General features: G+C 36.9%; 1 protein-coding gene across 3 annotated transcripts in view; it reads left to right on the forward strand.

The window, feature by feature from the left end:
• Positions 1-19,554, forward strand: part of SMIM14 (small integral membrane protein 14) — a 54,014-nt gene that overhangs the window by 22,354 nt on the left and 12,106 nt on the right. For all 3 annotated transcript variants that reach the window (XM_058839175.1, XM_058839174.1, XM_058839176.1), the window contains 2 exons: positions 8,519-8,629; positions 19,352-19,400. In XM_058839175.1, coding sequence (XP_058695158.1) covers positions 8,555-8,629; positions 19,352-19,400 — 124 coding nt within the window. In that variant the 5' untranslated portion in view covers positions 8,519-8,554. The remainder of the gene's footprint in view (positions 1-8,518; positions 8,630-19,351; positions 19,401-19,554) is intronic.

A 19,554-nucleotide genomic window follows, 5' to 3' on the forward strand; every position in this document is an offset into this window, starting at 1 on the left:
TTTGTCTTATTTTTAAGGAGTAGTTTTGTATTATGTTTGCATCTTTAAGAAACACCAGATGAATGGCACTGGAAAATTAATTCATTGTTTACTTACGAGGTGATTTGTGGGACCAGTAGCAAAGTTATGCAGCTAGTATGCTTTGAGCAGGATGTGGCTGTGTGAGCATTTCTCTTGTGGAGCACCTACTGGGGTCTCTAGCTCCTACTTGACCACTGTCAGTCAACTTGGTTGAATCCAACAAGAACTCCACCAGCTGCCTCCATCTGTGTGTGTGGGTAAGCACTGACTTTTCTGCGAGGAAGGGAATTGGCTTAGCTCAATCTGCACTGAAGTTCATCTTAGATCTTGTTAATTTTCATGAGAAAAGATAGTAATCCAAAAATAAACATTTGCCAACTCATTAGGCTACAGCTGGAAGTCCAGGGAGACATGCTGATGCTTTCAAGTACAAAACCAGCTGATCTCCTCCCACCCCCTAGAATTATAAGGAGAGTGGAGACGACTGCTTTATACGGTGAAAGTGTTGGTATGCCTAGGAACCCGCTTTGGAATCAGCCATCGAAATCATTGCAGCTCTTTTCCCTAAAAGAGCTAAATGGGGGATCTGAACTGGGACAATTAATTGAAAAAAGCTGTAATTGGAGCCACACCTTACTGTGGCAGCTCTCCTCTGGCAGGACCCACATTCATAACCTGCTGTTTTGCTTTTGCTGCCCAGTTAGCCAGTTGGTGTTCTTTTGTCCTGAAAATTCAGTTTCATTCCCAGAAGGAGGCCTGGTAGAATAAGATCATCAGTAGTTCTCTAGAGAACTGTGGTCATGTAGAACTACTAGATCCTGGTGCACAAAATCTGATGAGAGTCATAGTATTTGTTCCAGTAAAAATAGGGTGCAGCTGTGAGAGAGATGATGAGAGCTTCTCTTGGGTTATTAATAAAAGAGATTAAAAATCAACATTATAAAAAAGCCAAATATAATGTTGCCATGTTTCAGACTTTAGTTCTATGAGGGAATGTTTACTTGAAGTATCTAAATTACAGTAATAGAGGAGAACGGATTCTTGGAATGTTTTAATTAGTATCAATTTGTATACAAGATTCTTCTTTACAGTAGCTATATTTAGCCTTGTTTGAACAAAGGAAGTTGCTTTGTAAAGGAAATTTTCCTAGAAAACTTCAAGCTTATTTTTGCTAGTTTTATAACCCCAACAATTTAAAACTTTTTTTATAAAAAACGAAGACCACCTCCACTGGTTACTTATGCCAGGCCCTTGGCTTCTGGATTAATTTTGATTTAGTGTGGTATCTTTGTCTTTAGTGCAGGTTCTATTGCCTTAGAATCATGCCCCTGTTAACTTCAGACAGAATAACATTTATTTATTTTAAAGTACTGCTTATTTTTCTCTTTAGTTTTCTTCCTGTTCTCACAGTTCCTTTTGTGAAGTTTCTTCCATATTCAACTACTAATTCCTTGCACTGTCCTGTAGTTTTATCCAGTGTTTAGTTTGCCTTCCTTTGCTTTTTTATGGCTCTGCTACCATTTTTGCCTCGTTTCTCCTTTATACTGCTGTGGTGGTAAGAAATGTGTTGCATTTTTGATAGTAGTAATTTAACTAGAAATTTCACAAAGCTATGTGCTGGTAAGATCAGCCAGTCCTATGTACACATACATCTGTTTGGCTTTTAAAGAGATAACCCCAAAATCCATGCGTTATTTTCCTTGTCCATGCGTCCAGTCCAGTCTGAAGAAACACATGATGCAGAAATCAGTGGATAAAATTCCCTGCCCTTACTCATGAAGTTTAGCTGTACAACTGAAATAATGGGAAGTTAAATAATAGGCTTGGGATTTGGATGTAGGTAGTTCATCAGAAGAGTAACAAAACACTTGGGGTTCTGTGTAAGGGTGGAAGGTACATGAAGTACAAATACTATAAAAGATGGAAATCAACAGGAAAAGGCATTATTTAATAAATACATAAAATTCTGAGTTTGGGATTCATGGTTTTGGAATATTTTGGCTTCACTCGATTGGTCACTAGTAAACAGTGTTATCCTACTGCATATACCTTTATCTGTTATTTTACTGTACAACTAACAGATGTTTAGTTGGACTCTGTATGAATAGGCAGGGTTCAGTGGGTCCACTCCCTATAGAAGAGGCAAGATTAGACACAGATTTTGGATTAACCAATTGTACCCAGAGGCATTTTGAAATGCCCAGTAATGAGTCAGCTGGGGTCCCAGTTGCCTGTTGAGTGCTCGCAGTATCTAGAGGGACGGAGTGGCCAAGAAGAAGAAGAGATTCCTATAAAACCAGTGATCAGGAATTTTAGGAAGAGCTTGTCATACCAGTCTCTTCCTGCTTGAAGCAAATTTTCACTCCCCTAGTTAATGGATACTATGGTCACACAGTCCCAGTGCCTGGTAGTTTCTCTGGGACAGGACTTGATGTGCAGGATTGTAAGGGTATTATGCTCTATGAGGCCAATGTACAGGATGTTTTAGATTCTAGAACAAAATATTTGGAGGTCATTTGGAGATGGGAAAGATTATACAAAAGAACCAAACTTGGAGCATGCTGTGAATAGAATTACAAAAAGGGTCAGGTATTGTAAGAAGACATGGATACTAGTATGGCTTAAATGCTGTAAAAAGGCAAGGGAACACATAATTTTTAAGGAAACCTGTATAATTTAGTACATAATGGATGAGTACAAGAGAGGGTTTTCACCTCTGACAGCAAGATAAAAATGAGCTTTTTATCTTTGGGGCAGTGAATCATTCATGCTTTGTGTATGACTTTTGCTATTTTAGCCCTTTCTAATTTTTTTAAATGCCTGCAAGAGGCACAGCAATTAATTTGCTCTTTTTTTCTGTAATTTTATTTTAAATTTGATACATACTTTCATTTGTTCTGCCACATTTCTCCCAAACTGATCTGGGAAGCAAAATTAACTTGATGACTTCTTAGAGGTATTTGACAATTGTGTTCCAAAGCATTGCAAAAGTTTGCTGAAAAACAGTAGCAAGGATCTGAATAGGATTTTTGTTTCTCTTTAAAGTAATGTGGCAAGATTCTGTTACTTGCCTGCTGTGCCATGAGGTATTTCTGCTCCCAAGGATTTTTTACCTTCAGTCTTCAGGAAAATAGCAATACAGTGAAAATAGTTCTTATCAGGGGAATCTTCAGACATTGTATTTATCGTGTTTGTGGCAGTCTACATTTTAAGTGCCTGGATCCAGGAAAGGAAATAGTAAATGAGCGTTATGTTTTAATGCTGAAGATGCCTGGTTTAGTCCGTGATAAATCTGTAGTAACTCTGATTTATGTATCATATAAAGTGTTTCTTCAAATACTGGAGTGATAAATATTTTTACAGTCTTTTGTACCAAGAAGTAGAAATGACCAATGTGTACACTTTGATCATCTTGCTAATCAGCATCATATTAGAATCACATTGGAGAGCATCTAGGACATGGAAAATGGGCAAAAATTCTTGTTTGCCTTCATGATAGAAAGGAATCAAATTTTGGAATTATTACAGCAGAGCAAGGCAGAGTATAATTTCTGTCTCCAAGAGGTCACCAGCTGCATGCTATTTACTCAGGTGTTGCAGGATTGGGAAATAATATATAGTCATTGCAATAACTCAAAATACGGAACAGTCTCCAGGGACAATCCCCCCACACCCCCCCCCAAGCCAGATTGTAGCCATAAAGATTGTGGGTTTGATAGTAGGATGTATAAAATATAACACACTGCTGTAGGGCTGGGAGTGGGGAAGATAATAAAAGAAACAATTTACAATAGTTACTATAACTGAGAATACTATTTTTTAAATCATAAGAGACTAGAAATATTTTCCATATGGCTTCACTGGCTACAATTTCAAATAGATACTCAAAAAGTAATGAGGGGCTTTTATTTCTGACTTAAATCATCAGAGACTATCCTCCACTTTATTCATGAATTATAGTAATTCAAACTCTTGACCACGGTATTTTAATTTCAGCAGTTCTATTTATGATTACCTCTGTGGGCCTCTTTACACTGACATGTTCATATTGAGTCTCTGATGTTACATCCTATTTGTCCATGTTTACTAATTCTCTCCTCTATTATGCTGTCTATCAGTTTGCTAGTCTGGAGGCCATAGATCTCAGCTGTTACCATAGAGAGTTTTGGCATATTTACTGACTATGTCTTCCAGCCCTTTGTAAACCCTCTGATTTAAATACTGTGCTAGCAGTAATATGGCCAACCCAAAATATGGTAATTTTGAGTTGAGTAAAAGACACTGCTAGTCAGAGGACTTGCAGGTATTTCACATCATAGCTTTACCAATTGCTCTGATCCTACTAACTGATATAACCAACTCTATCAACTCCAAGGAAAACAAGGAGATGATAAACAGAAAAACATACAGGAAAAAGTAAGTAAAAGAAAACTACAACATTTTCTTTCTTTATCCAAGTCAGGAGGAACAGAATAGAGCACATATTTGAATTTTCTGTGATAGTTTGTATGTAGAATGACTGTATTTGCAAAAGGTGGAGAGCTTGTGTGACTCACAGCAAAGAGGTCAGAGCTGAGCAGAGCAAGTTAGCTGCTGACGTGAGATCAGACAATTGCAAGTACCCGGAGGCAGGCAGGAAGCACACTGCAGTTCTGGAACAGGATTTTGATACAAACAGGCTGCCTAAGGAGCCAAGAAATCCTGCTTTGTGGTATATAAAAATACTAGTCTATTATTCTTATGGTCACAAAACGCTAATAAACCTTAAGATCTGATTACAGAGTACTTTATGCATTTAAAGTGTGATACAAATAACACAGTTAAGTGAAGAATGTTTTAAAGAGAAATAAAGACATGAGGGTATCATTTTGCAGGTGAAAATCATCATATAGCATAGAGTGTTTCTTCTTTATAACTCGGCAGACATGTATAAAATCTCTGTTTCCTTCAGTTCTGGCAAAAAAATAATTGCACAAAGGAGAATTGTTTACCTGGATTATAAGCATTAAAATAACCCAATTTTAGCATCTTTTTAGGGGAAAACCTACTGCCTGTTCTCAAAATACATGGTCAATCTTTGTTTCTTTGCCAATGAAAGAGTTTGTTTTAGGCTTAGAGGAAAGAAAGGATGATTAGTTTCAGCATTATGTGAAGGTGGGAAAGCTTGTAAGAGGTCTTTTGTTCAAAGCTTGGATGACATTTTACTTGGTGATATGTCTTGTGCTTTCTTTAACTCATTGAGGTCATTTGTCATGTACAGGTACCTTGGGGTAAATCCCTTCTAGCATACCTCCTCTTAAATTTATGATGTTGTATGGCAGATTAATTTTTCCCGTTTATTCTTTAAACTTTTTCACTTGTATGCTCTATAGAGAATGTTAGCCTGGTTTAATCAGTGATGACTCTTATTTGATGTTTAGTTTTTGTGTAGTCCTCTATAATATAAACACTTGTCTGTTAATTGCTGTGACATTATTATGTGTTACTGACCCCTAAATTATTTCAAGTTACAATTAACTATTTTTTTGCACCTTCACTTGTTCAAATACCTTCTTGTGGATGTCAGCATTATATCCAGAGAAGCTATTTTGCACGATTTAGTAATCAGTGCTTTTATCTGTTCCTTATCCTAAGATAGTTTTAGAAAGGCTCCTCTGCTTGGTATGGTATATTACTCAGGGAGACTGTAGTTAAAATTTTCTTCTATTGCTATCATGTGGTTCTAATGGTTCTGAAATAATTTCATTAAAGTAAATGTAGTAACCTTACAACAATTCTCAAAAAGAGTTATTAGATCATCTGCTCTGATCTCCTATATATTGGAGGACATTATATCTCAACTTGGGTGCTTCTGTACTTTACTCAGTGTCGGGGTTAGGTTTCTTTCCTTTTGTTCCTTTATACTTATAGAATTTTTGCCCATAAGTTGCTAGGAAACACTAACAACTGGGTGCTTAAGAAATACAAAGGAAGTGGCCATGCTCCGGGGAGGAGGACATCTGGTTGTATTTCTCTTATCTGGGAGTTTCTCTCCAAGGGCAGAGAGACCGGGAGAACTGGGCAGGTAAAGACCATGGCTGGGGCGGCTGCTGGCTCTCTCTCTCTCGGAGCTGCTGCTTGGGGAAGAGAATTCCCCGCTGCCGCCGGAGCCCAGCCCAGAGCTGCTTCTTCTGCCGTGGGGTGAGCCTCTGCTCGTGAGGGCAGCCACTGAACTGAGACCTTATTAACACCTACCTCACTAAAAGAGGGACTTTTCACCATCTGCTCGGCTGCCCGGGATCCTGAGCTCGCCTCTCCCTGCCCTGCTGGGAGCCGGGCTGCCGCTGCCTCGGCCCCGCCGCATCTTCGGCGCTGCTCCGAGCTTTCGCTGCACTGTAGCTCCGCACGCCCTGCCTGCCGAGACACCTTGCCGGCCCTGCTTGCTGCTCCCGAGATTCCTCCAGGGGCCCGGGATCGATGTCCCAGAGGGGGTTTGTGCAGCAAAGCCTCTCTCCCATCCCTTCCCGTCCCGGCCGAGCCGCCATTACCGCGTGTGGCCCGAGCCCGCGCCACAGCGCCCCCTACCGGCGCGGGGGAATCCCCGCCCTGTCCGGCCGGGAGCCACCAGCGCCCCTGCCGGCCGTGCCCGGAACTGCACGAGGGGAAATGCCTGCGGCCGGGAAGGGTCACTGGGTCCTGTTCTGTTTGGGGCTAATGCCAGAGCTGTTGTTGTTGTTTGTTTGCATTATTGTGCATACTAGTAAAGATGTGTTATTCCTATTCCCATATCTTTGCCTGAGAGCCCCTTAATATCAAAATTATAATAATTTGGAGGGAAGGGGTTTACATTTTCCATTCCAAGGGAGTCTTCTGCCTTCCTTAGCAGATACCTGTGTTTCAAAGCATGACACTCAGTAATCTGTATTTTACTGGAGCATATCTGAATTCAGTGAGTGGTAGGAAGTCTACTGCTTCTTGGGCAGTTTGTTGCACTGGTCAGTTACCCTGATGGTAAAAATGTATGTCTTGTTTTTCTTTTCTGTCTGGTTAATTACAGCTTGCAGTTACTGGCTCTTAATTACCTCTTCATTGAAGACTTCAATACTTGGGCCTGGTTTTCTTTACAAAGATACTTGTATGCTACATAATCAAGTCATCTCCCAGTCATCTTCTCACTACATAGCCAGATTATGCTTTCTTACTATCTAGGCAAAAAAAAATTGCTCCATCACTTCAACTTTCTTCCTTCCTTTTTCAGTTAATTTTTAAAAAGTGGAGTCCCTAGCAGGTTAAGGGCATTGATGTTCAAAATCCATAATTAAGACAAATATCTCTTTCTTTTACTCTCTGGCTCTCTCCACCATAGTGAAGGTTTATTCAGAAGAATAGTAGGCATTAACAAAGGAAGGACTTCTGAAATGCATTTGCTTTTTTTCTCCCCCCAAGAGGGTAGAACGGTAGCAGTCTTATATTCTGTTGTATGAATATGTCTTACAGACGAATAGGTTCTTCCTCTTTCTTCTAGTGACACTGAAACACAAATGCTCAGGAAGTACTTGTTTTAGGAATTGAGAGGTTGTATCTGCTCTGCGCTGCTGCATTTGTTAAGCTTTCCAGTTGTGTCATCTTAGAGCCTGAGTGCATGCAAAAGTAATGCATTCTGAATGTAGCTTTTCCTAAGTATGGTTTTGCAGAATTACCTAGTATGTCCAAAGAGAGAAATCAATTCCAGATTTGACCACAAGGATAGAAATGCCTTGCAGTCTGCTGCATGGTTTGACCCTCAATTAAATCAATGAAAAGTTATTGGTAAATAGTGAACATACATTTGAAAACACCTGACATGTCTGGTATAAGCGGTTTTAGTAGGTGAATAATCTAGAATTGATTTCCTACCATGTCCATTACAGTTTCTTTGAGCATTCTGTATTGCTAAGTGATTAACCTACTTCTTTGATCTAAAATTAGTGTGCACAGCTCCATTTTTAGTGTTTCTAAGTACATTCACTTTTGTACCCCTGCTGGTTGCTTTCATTATACAACAAAGATGATTGTTTCCTTTAGCAAAAAACTTACTGAGTTTTAAATTATTTTCCTGTACGTTTGCCTGGAGGGAGAATGCCAGCAGTTTATTAGGGTTTAGGAGTACAAGTTCGCCATACCTTCTAATTTATATATGTACACTTAAGAGTCCCACTGTGCAGATGAGAGACAAGAATTTAATCTTTGTGCTTTGTGTTTGTTAGGATGTATTTCATTTTGGTATGTGAGAAAACCCAGAGAAGACACACAAAGTCTTGCAAAAAAAATTTGTGTGACACTGTTTTCAGCAACATCGAAATGTAACTACACATACCAGACTTCTTCATTCATACTGCCAAAGGAATAATAGGATTACCCTGCTTTGTTTTGCTTTTTCACCCTAGCATTAAATGAACTGAAACTTGATGTGTGAGTTTCTGGGAAATAAGGTCAGTTGAAAAAGAGTTCATTGTCCTTTCATTCTTGTTCTTTTTAGGTGTTCACAAACAAGTTCAGGTTTTTCCAGAGAGCCATGGCAGAAGGTGGATTTGATCCCTGTGAATGCATTTGCTCGCATGAGCATGCAATGAGAAGACTGATTAATCTGGTAAGGATAACATGAGGATATTTGGAGGGGTGTTTATTCAGACATTACTTCAGCTCTTGCAGATTTACAGTTAGTGGTGCTTTTGATTCTGTTTATTCAGTAGCATGTACAGTTAGAATCTGTGTATCCAACTTTCTGATGAGCTTTTGAATAGTCAATACAAATTACAGCTTTCTGTTTATTTCCCAGAGCTGCATTTTGACAGCATTGACACTGTTTCTGTGGAAGTGTTTTTTTATATACCTTTTTTATATACCAAAGAAACTACCCAGCAAAGTCTTTGTGGTCAAGGTAATTCCACACATATGAAGTTGCACATACTCATATGGCAAAATAATGATATCTAAATTTTTTAAATTACTCTAAAAAATTCTAAAGTTGAGAATCCAGTGATTCTGAGTTTTGAATTCTGTTTCTTGTGATGTCACTGATAGGTTGAGCAACTTCAAGCAAGTTATGTACAGTGCCCTAACTGTGACCTGTTAAATAGCTATGTTTCTTTCTGTATTGAACTTAGTTCAATGTTTATTGAAAAAATAAGCTACAAAGTGCTTCTTTTTTTTTTCTAAATATATATTTTTAAAAATAACATTAACAATTATGAACTGTGAGCAATTAAGGAAACTTGATTAGAACTCTAATAACTCTAATTTGGTTAAATCTTTAAGATTACACTATACATCAACTTCATTTGATATTCTTCCCCTTGTTGATTTTCATATAGTTGTTTTTATCCCATTTTCTTTCTTAGGGCCTAAATTAATACCATTTTAAGTGACTGAGTACATCAACTGTTCAAGGCAGTTACGTGTTATTGTTATGAAGATTCTCTCTAGGATCAGGCCCTTCTTCAGGAGTTTTTTTAACAGTATTTTGGAAAGGTGCTGCTGACATAAAGGCACAGAAAATTGAGGCTTCTGTGGAGAATAGTTGTACTTTCTGTGGAGCCTTTACATCAGGCCTAGGAATCCTAGTTCATGCTGTCCAGTTAGAGGCACAATTTCAAAATCTTCTGAGCTCTCCCTGCTGCCCTTATATGAATGTTTGTACGTATGTTTTTTCCCAAGAAGGATTTCCTTTTTGTCCTCAACGTGATGTTTGTGCCATATCCCACAGCTGTGTTGATTCTGAACCTTGCGACTTCTGAACACATGCTGAAGTGGTGAGAAAGGAACCCCCAGTACCAAGTCCAGAAGTTGGAAGAAAGGAGGGTGCATATTGGCTTTTTCTCAGGCTTGTCAGAGGCAAAGCTGAGCCAGCACTGTTCAGAATTTTGACCCCCATTCAGCATTTTTTTATCTTTCCATTTTTTGCTAGAAGATACTGACAGGCAATGGCACTGGTCAGCCAGTTCCCTCTGTTGTGGCTGGAGGAGTCTAGTTATGAACAATGTGAGTTGTGTCCAAAGTTAGAAGAAATGCCACAAATGCCTGTGAGATTTTGTTCCTGGGCTGCTCCATGCAGTGTGAGGTTAGTAAAAATAGATCATTTGGAGGAACACTAGTTCCTGTGTTAGGAATGTGAAGAGAGCACAGAAGAGGTGCATGCTCCTGGGCAGTCACCCAAGAGCAGTCTAACAATGTTCTGTGTAGCTGCAGGAATGGAGCTTATTGCTCAGTATCCACCTTCCAAAAGAGATCATAACAATTAGCACTTGAAACTGTGAGGAGTTCCAGGGAAATTCCAGATTTCATCTCTCCTAAAAAGCAATGCAGATGCTCCTAAATATTTATAAGGCCAAATCACTAGCTAGGATAGTTTAGCAGAATCTAGAAAAGAAAAGTCTCAGAAGTCTCAGTCAGCAGCCAGACTATCCTCAAGTAACCTGTTGGATGATCTCAGCAGGAGACTTGCTAAGCCATTTTTGCATCTGTAACTTTTATGCTTCAGTAGGAGTTTGCCTTCTAAGTTGGTGTTTTGTCACTCAGTCTTACGCAACATAAACAGAAGTTTTACTATTTGTGCTAAAAAGAACATGAGGACGTTGGTTCTCAAAACTGCTGAACCCCACAAGTCTCAATGGAGACTGGGTGCATGCTACGTCTAAAAGTTGGATCCTCAAAACCCTGACTTCAAAATCATTGTGATAAACAAAGCTAAGTGATCTGTTCAGACTCTGTGTGAGAAAAAGATATCCAAATATTCTGTGTACCCAGAATGGTTCCCCATATGTATTTATTTGTTGATTCTTTTTAACCTAGATAGGTATAAAACACACCAGAATACATTTGAATGGTGTTATAGCTGGCAGTATTCAACAGAATTTTGTAGCAAATTGTATAACAAGGTGTTTGCAATTGTCTCCAGCTGAGCATTGTAAATGCAGGAGTTCAGGGATGAGATTTAACAGAATCAAATTTAACAGAATTATAATGTAATATAGGAAATGCCCAAGTATGAAAATGTTACTTTTAGGATCTTTTAATCCAGTAATGACATTGTGCAAAACCCCTATGATTTACTGTAGACTTCTTAAATTTGCATTTGAGTTAAAGAAACTAATTTTTACAGACTAATTTGTTTGTACCTATCTAAACCAACACTGATAAGAATTCCAACACTGAAAAAGAACTAGGGATTCTGCTAATGAAGAAGTTATTATATATTCAATCATGACTATTATGTGTAGAGCTGGCATATTCAAATACACAGGATTTCTGTTAGAATTAACTGTTCAGGAGATCTGAATGACACTGGTATTCCAATATCAGAAAGAGGTCAAAAAGTCTGCCTCTAGAACCTGAAGTTCTTATTTTAATTTCCAATACGATAATTTTAACTTGTAGTTTAATTGGTATATTTACTTCAAAACTCTTAGAAAATATATGTGCCATTCAGAGTTTAATTTGTGGTTGAATACATTACTTTGGGGGTTTTATATAGCATGTAGTTTAAATCTCTATTTGAAATGCAGACTTCAGTTCATCTTATAGTACAATTAATGCTTATACAATGAAAAAAACAAAAGCTAGCATAATTTAAACTCTTTTTCCTCTCTGTTGTTAGCAACACCACGGAAATTACAAGCAGGAAAGCTGTAAAAAAGTCCACCTCTTCCTTAATTATGTGGCTTGGTTATTTATCTGTCTTTCATTTTCCTTGACTAAAGCAGGGCTTTGTTTTTTGCTGGGTTTTTTTTTTCTTAATTCATAATACCATTAACATTTTATAGTCAGTCAACTGTGTATCTCTAATATGCGTAATATTTTAAAAGATATTTTGCTGCTTATTAGGTTAACTTGGAGATGCTGTTCATACAGAGAGTTCTTGCAACCTATATATGCTTAAGTGGCTTTGAATTATTTTATGCTGAAATGTTCTATCATTTTCCTGAAGTGGATTTTTCAGGATTCTCCTTGGATTCAAAATATGAATATTTCACATGCATACATTTCTGTATTATGATCTCCAAACATTCTTAGGAAACATTAGAAATCTAAAATTTTTGGCTGTGGCTTCATAAATGTATTTTCTAGTATGTAATACCCATGGCACCATCTGTTATGACTTGTTGGTATTGTGAAATAACAATATGGCTATTGTACATTGGGTTCACTATTTACTCTATGGATATAGCAGTAAATTGGGAACTTCCGTAAGAGGAAGTAAGCATAGAAGAAAAATGTCACAAGACTTTCCATGCTCTGCAGATGCACAAGACTTGTCAAAAGACAATGACAGGTTTGTTAGCTTGTATGACTTTATCTCCTGTTTAGTCTCCTCCATCTGCAAAACTTATTTTGACAAGAAGAGCCAAAGTTCAAGAATGAGGAACAACAAATGACAGCAAGTGGTTTTCTTAGGGGGGAATCTGTCAGACAAGGGGATAGTTGTTGAAAGAATCATGATGGAGGACTTTCTGTGTACCCAGTGGAAATGGTTCCTGTCTTAGTTTTGGCAAAAGACAGCAAAACCCTAGATAAGAATGATGTATTTAAACCTTTTTATTTTCTCTTTTTTCACTTATTTTGTAATAAGTACAAAAAATCTGATTCCCTTTTATTACTCCTCTGGGTATCAATGCTCTCTGAGTAGGCATGGCTGATCTTGGCCCAAGGGTCAGTTCAAGTTTGAAAACTAGACTGAAAACAGTTTATATGATGGTGAGAAATAATCATACATAGAGCACCTTCCATGAAGACTGTAACCTGCTTATGACTGTTTAGAGTGGCCAGAAATGTCCAAGCAAACCAGTAACACACATGACTTCGTGTCAAGTAAACATCCTTTTTCTCTCTCTTTCTGGTACAATATTATTTGCTTTACAAAAACTGACTTCAGAATTCTCTCATACTAGGTTTTACAAAAATATGCAGTATGCTTTTTGACCTAAAACATTTTTAATTCTATAATGTAAAAGGACCCATTTTGATAAACTGCCAACAGTTCTACTTACAAACTGCTGTGGGAATTACAACCTTGTGTTTTGTCCTTCAGCAGCTAATTGCAAAGTAATGGTCCATGCTTAGTTATGTTGCTGTATCAAAACTTCAGGGAATACAGAACAAATCATTCTTTATTATAATCTCGCTTGTATTTTGATTTGTCACTAGATTTTTATAGGAAGAGTTGCAAATTCTCAAACTATTTCAGCATAAATGTTTCAAACACTCTTTTGTCAATCAAGTTTCCGCATAATTCTCTTGAACAGGTCATTCTATAGTTTTACTGTTTCAAACTGGCACAGTCTGAAATAGTATCCAGCATAGCCACAAGTCTTGGCTGAAGGAGACTTTGTGTAAACAGCACAAAATAAACACAGATGACTAAAATAGATATGTGCTGAAAATGGAAAGCTCTCAAGATGTTAGCACAGCTAAGCCCAACTTAAATAGTCAGCACAAGTGGCTTTCCCTATTGATGCGGGCTTTTACTGAAAGCACACCAGAACTATATTAAATACACTTTTTATAATTTAAAATGTCCTTTAAATATGAAGGTTGCCCTGGAGACTTCTTACAGATATTCCGTAGTGTTTGCCTTTTTTTTTTTTATATAGCAGGTGCTACTTCTGGTCTATAGTTTTTAGCCAAACATCCCAAGAGCAGGAAACTGCATTTTGCTCTTAACTTGGCCCTTTTGTCCTCTGCATTCAAGCTGATTCAAAGAAGGCCTTTCCCACCAGCTGAACTTGAGGTTGTTCGTTTGGACAGGGGAGCTGTCATTCTTCAGAGGTGCAGGGGAAAAGTCTTGATGCACCTGCTTAGACACCAGCCCAAAAGAATAAGACACAGGGTTGGAGTGGCAGAGGGTAAGACTGTACCTGAGTGCTCTTGCTCCACTGACTTCCATGTTTCTGCCTTTCACTGAGCGCTTAAGGTACTGGTGTTGCACAGGCTAAGGCCACAAAACTGTATTATGGAATTAATGTACTGCCAAAGCATGTCATAACCTAGAATCTAATTCCACATCAAACAGTGCAAATGGAGACTATTTTCTAGACATGTTAAAAAAAAAAAACTATGAAAAGTGGTGTCCACTTGAGTCTATAAGGGGTTAAGGATCAGAACTTTTTGAACATGCCTGTCATTCTTCACATTTCCCATTCCTGAGCTTTATAGTATGCTTGAAATTGCTCCTTAACCAATATATATTTAGAAAAAAAAAAAGAAAAATCTCAGTCACACCTCATGATCATCTCAAGGCATGCATAGTGTATTGCAAGCAGTGCAAAAAATCATGCATTGAAAGAAAATTCTTTCAGCTTGATATTCCAGAAATAATTAATAGTTATAACCTGTAGTATAAATGGCTGAACTCTGATGATCAGATATGTGTTACAGCCATCTCTTTTGAGGAAAAAGGAGAAAATTGTGCTTTTTCTCTCAGGCCTCATGTAATCGACACTTAGAGCAAACCATAGTTATCTTTTGGAACTGCAAGTTCTAAGCCTTTTCCTCAAGGCTGTCTACGTGAGAGTACACTTTTCTTTTGCTAATACGAATAATTTTGCAGAAGATACTCAACTGTTTGGTCAAAAAGCCTATACATATTTTGTTTTTACATTTTAGATATGTTTGCAAATGTCCTGTGGGGAAATATGTATGTTATTTGTGCACATTTTCAGATGCCTCTGTTTAATATTCTGCCTCATGTATTTGTTGTCTAGTATTTCACACAGTCAGAGATGCTATGAGCTCCTTGTCATGATCTTGATCATCACTGTTTCATCATATTTTCACTGCTAATTTATTCTGCTTTGCATTCAGTAAAAGGAGGATGTAATTGATATCATAGATCAGCAAAATTATAAAATAATTATAAGTAAATCAGGCAATTGTAGGAAAGTGAGTGAAATGTGAAAAAGGAGGATCTATATGACACCAAGGTAAACAGCAATCCCAGAACAAATGGAAAAATGAAGAGAAGACTGTGTTCATGTCCAGATCAGGGCTCCACATTGCAGTGGTCCCTGGGACTTCTGATGCATCTTCCTCCATAAAATGTTGTGTCTTTCAAGATGAAAGTTAATGTTCTCCTTCTGTCATAACCAGCTGATGATTCTGGGTCTTAAAAGTTTATTTGTAATCTAGGAATATTATTTTGAAATGTAGTAACGATCCTTTTCTCTCACTTGCAATTGGAGAGAAAATTACTTGCCACCTCGCAGGACCAGGTTCTATATTTTTATTGAAGACTGTTATTCTGTCCTTGTATGAACAATAATTTATTCCAATTCTGCATATACACATAGAAGATGAAGGAGTGTGGAAGGCAGCATTCACAAAGTTTTCCCTTGTTTGTTCCTCCAAGAGAAGCTAGCGTAGTTTGAGACAAATTCCATCAGTATGCCATTCTTTTCCTCTTGCTTCTCTTTGCCAGCTTGTAGTAGAATAGTGCATGTGTCATTTTTTGCATCTTTAAATCTGAACTCTTATAGATAATGCTGCAATTCAATTGCAACTTGGCTTGTATTCAGGACTGGCATATCCTACCATAGCAATTTATTTATCGTGTTGTTTACTAGATCATTTATATAGTTTGGAAAGAATAGATGTGGCTGCCAACAAGCTTAAACAATGATTTCATTACACAGAAGCATGAGAATGCAATCAGGAGTATACCATTGTGTTGTCATCTTCTGGCATTGTTGGAGAGCAACAGCAGAGCTTCTAGCTGATCTAAATAGCAAAAAAGTATTTTCACAAGGGATGATACTTTGCCCTCAAAGTATTTTATCAAATAAAATTTTCTATCAACAGTCTTTATGATTCCATTTTAAATTTACTTGTATTCATGGAATAAGTGACCATATCAATTAAGTTATTTGTCCTTGCTTTCTTACTTAACTGTTGTTTTCATTCCCACCATTATCCATTTTTGCTCTGTTATCTTTGTACCTGTTTCATCTATTTCTTTCACACATCTCTCTGGGCTTTTATCCATCACAATTTCTTGTATGGAGGTCTTTTTCTGACCTGTCTCATGAACTTATTAATTTTTCATTTTTGTCTTTTCTGAGGACTTATTTCTGCTTTGAACAGACTCAAAAGTTATTCTAAAATGTAGTTATTTATCCCTATATATTCACCTCATCTGCCATTCACACTAGACTGCACTGATAGTTGCACTTTGTTCCTGCCGTTGGTCCTGTTGTTCTTGTTTTGTTACCTCTTTAGTACACCATTTCTGGAGTTGGAACGTGCTTTTGGACAGGGATTATGCTGCTCTTTCTCTTGAAAAATTACAAACTGGTGAGCTGTCTGATCATTGGTATCTTCCTGATATTTGTATGCTCTGCCTCTTTTTTTTTAACTAATACATTTAACTGTCAAGAAAAAAAGTGTTCACACTGGATCAATATCACAGTCAGCTTTTTGAAATCCAGAACTGGTCCAAATTTAAATTTGAATGACAAACTGCACAGAGAATGTTAAAATTCAGATATAATCCTTTTTATTTAAATGGAATAAAAGAGTATAAATATTTATTTTTGTAACATTTTTTACTCTCTTTTGTTGAATATGTCCTGATGTTTCACTTGCCTTAAATTTGTGTTCTTCTTAGGGGTCTATTCTCAAATATACGGAAAAAAATGAAAAGGCTGTTGCTGACTTTAGTACATGTTAGATCAGACAGTCAGCTATTAATCTTTAACTAAATTCACACTTTCACCTGCACAAGTGTGGCAAGGATCTCTGAAGTATTAATAAAATCAAAATCATTGTTAATAACATTGTCTTTAAGTATCTAGGAGTTAACGTATTTGAAGAATTACTTCTCTGTTCAAATTTTTCTCATCAGCTCTGTAGTGTTCCCAGTCTGAAAAACATTGAGTGTATTTGAAGTCTTTTTGAGGGTTTTGTTGAGAACAGGAGAAGTCTGATTCAACTTTTTAACATTATTCCACAAACTGTCATCCAGACTTCCCCTCAACATTGGATTAGAAAAATCTTAATACAAAGGACTATTTATTTCCAGTCCCTGATAACTGCTCTTTTTTCAATTGCCTTACTATTGAAATGTTGCACGTTTAGTTTTTCCCAACAGTTGCTATGTTCCTTAAAGGGTGTCATTGTCAAAAGAGAGCTAATTGATGTTTATTTCAGTGAAAGGCATTACCTTTCCCAGCCATTCAATTTACGTGTTTCCTACATGTGCCAGAGTAATTTCTTGTCTTTTGACTAAATGAGTGACCACAAAGAATCAGATTCATATTGGGTTACACAGTAAGGGACCTTACTTGTTGACCTGAGTGAATTAAGAAAAAACTCTTTTTACTGCTGCTTGTTTTTCATGATCTGCTGTTTTTCATCCCACAATGACAATATGCAGCCTCTCTGTAAGCATAAGCAGCTGAGCTGTTAAAAACAGGTCTGTTACCTGTCTCAGAGAACCATACTAGAGCTTTAAAAAAATTGTCTTTGGACAGTGTGACACTTAGAATGGGAGATAACTGATACTGTGGCTAGAACACCACCAGGCAGTGTTCTGTATCCAGGCAAACTAGATAAGCTGTATGAGGACTTGCCATCCATCTGTGGGGACAGAGGGGGATAACAAGATGCTTGTACAATGTTTCTGATCATATATCTGTTGCCCATTTTAATTCTGGTCATCCTTCTGTGTTCAGTATCTCTAAATGGTGTTCTAAGTAGGGATTATAAATTAAGGCCCTCTCAGAATTAAACTCTTACACAAACAGAAGATAATTATGTTGCTGAGTTCTTAAAAATATGGGTATAGGAATATCCAGTTTTCCCAGTTCAGAAATCTTTCAAATATTTCAGCTAGCTACTATTGCTAAGATAAAACCTTCCCTTTGTAAATTACTTCCAAAGTTTTAAAATAAAATGAGCTTTTATATAAGAAGGGCAGGAAATATGCATAGTTTGATAGATTTTTTTTTCCTTTAGTAAGAAAGTATTCTGCCTGAATTTCCCTTGACGCTGTTTTTAACTATAGAAATAGATGAAAGGTTAAATCCAGTCTTCCAAATTCCTTCCTAAGAGACTTCTTTGTAATCTCAGTAAATTTGCTAGTAGATCTTAATATATTAATGAAAGAATTAATGTGATCAATCTCCAATTACATATTTTCCTTTTTCAAATGTGCCAGTCATTGACAATCTTTATGATAAAAGAAGGAGCTTATACTTTCCCAGATGTCTTCCTTCTTCAGTTCTTCATCTGTTTCCTTGATGTCTTTTGCATAATATGACTACATACATTGAATCAGTAATGCCAGTACAGGGGGAAATGGGTTTTGTGGAAATGATTAATGTATTTCTTACATAAAGAGCACCATCTTTTTTTCTCTGTAACATTTGTATATTTACACTGGTAATAAACAGATTAGCCTCTTGTGACAAAAAGTATTGGGGTTTGTGACACAACTCTTATCATGAAACCTGTGAAAAAGCAAATGTAATTTCTAATCAAAAATCAGTGTAACAATTCTGTACTTCTAAAAACTTTTACTAATAATCCATGTAGTTTACCTAGGCAGATGATAGAATCTGTTTCCATAGTGCTGCACATTAAATCCCATCCATTTAACATCTCTGATCCTAATAAAGAATGTGATATCTGCCTTCCTTTTCTGTCTCTATCATCTGTAAAATAGCTGTACTGATTTGCAGGATAGCCAGTGCTGACTTTTCTTGCAGTTGGCAAGCTTACCTAGTCTCTAAATCAAATAGTCATTACAGTCATGAAAAATGTTTTAAGTTCTACTCATCAGTAAAAGGAAAAAACACTAAAATACTTATTAAAACCTGCTTTAAAAAAAAAGGTCTTGTTGTGGGAAAATAGTAAGTACTAAGTTTAAATGTGAAATATTAATTCAACTTCTCTGTGTATAACCATTATTACAGTCTGATCATTTGTTGTGATATAATCAAAGAGTATTTTAATGTTACTTGATCTAGATAATAGTAAGAATACCTGTCCATTATAAATACCAAAATATCTGTAGAGAGTATATCTGTATATAATAGCTCCTATATCACTAGAGATTTTTTTTACTTGAATTTTGAAAGGTATTCAGTGGCTGAATTGGAAGCACTTACACTGTAGTCAGGTGATTTAAAGGTATTATATAAATAGTGTTCAGAAACTACCTCCATACCTGGGATTCTTGACATACCATAAGCCAAGTGTGATCCAGTAAAGGATCAGTTATACTTGAACTTTACTCTGACAATATGTTAAATCCTGATTTCAGTAAAAGCCAGCCAAGACATATTGTTAAGTGTCACGCTTTTCTTTTTCTCTGTTTCAGCTGAGACAATCCCAGTCATACTGCACAGACACAGAATGCCTTCAGGAATGTGAGTAACTGTTCATATCAGGTTCATGGAACTAAAATGAACAGCAATAATTAAAACACAGTCTGACTGTTCTTTAAAATGCAGCAGCTGATTTAATGTTATAGGAACATATTACATTAAATCAAATACTACAGTAATAAAATTGATATGCTGG

Source organism: Poecile atricapillus, chromosome 4, assembly GCF_030490865.1.
Source record: "Poecile atricapillus isolate bPoeAtr1 chromosome 4, bPoeAtr1.hap1, whole genome shotgun sequence".
In the NCBI taxonomy this organism is placed as follows: Eukaryota; Metazoa; Chordata; class Aves; order Passeriformes; family Paridae; genus Poecile; species Poecile atricapillus.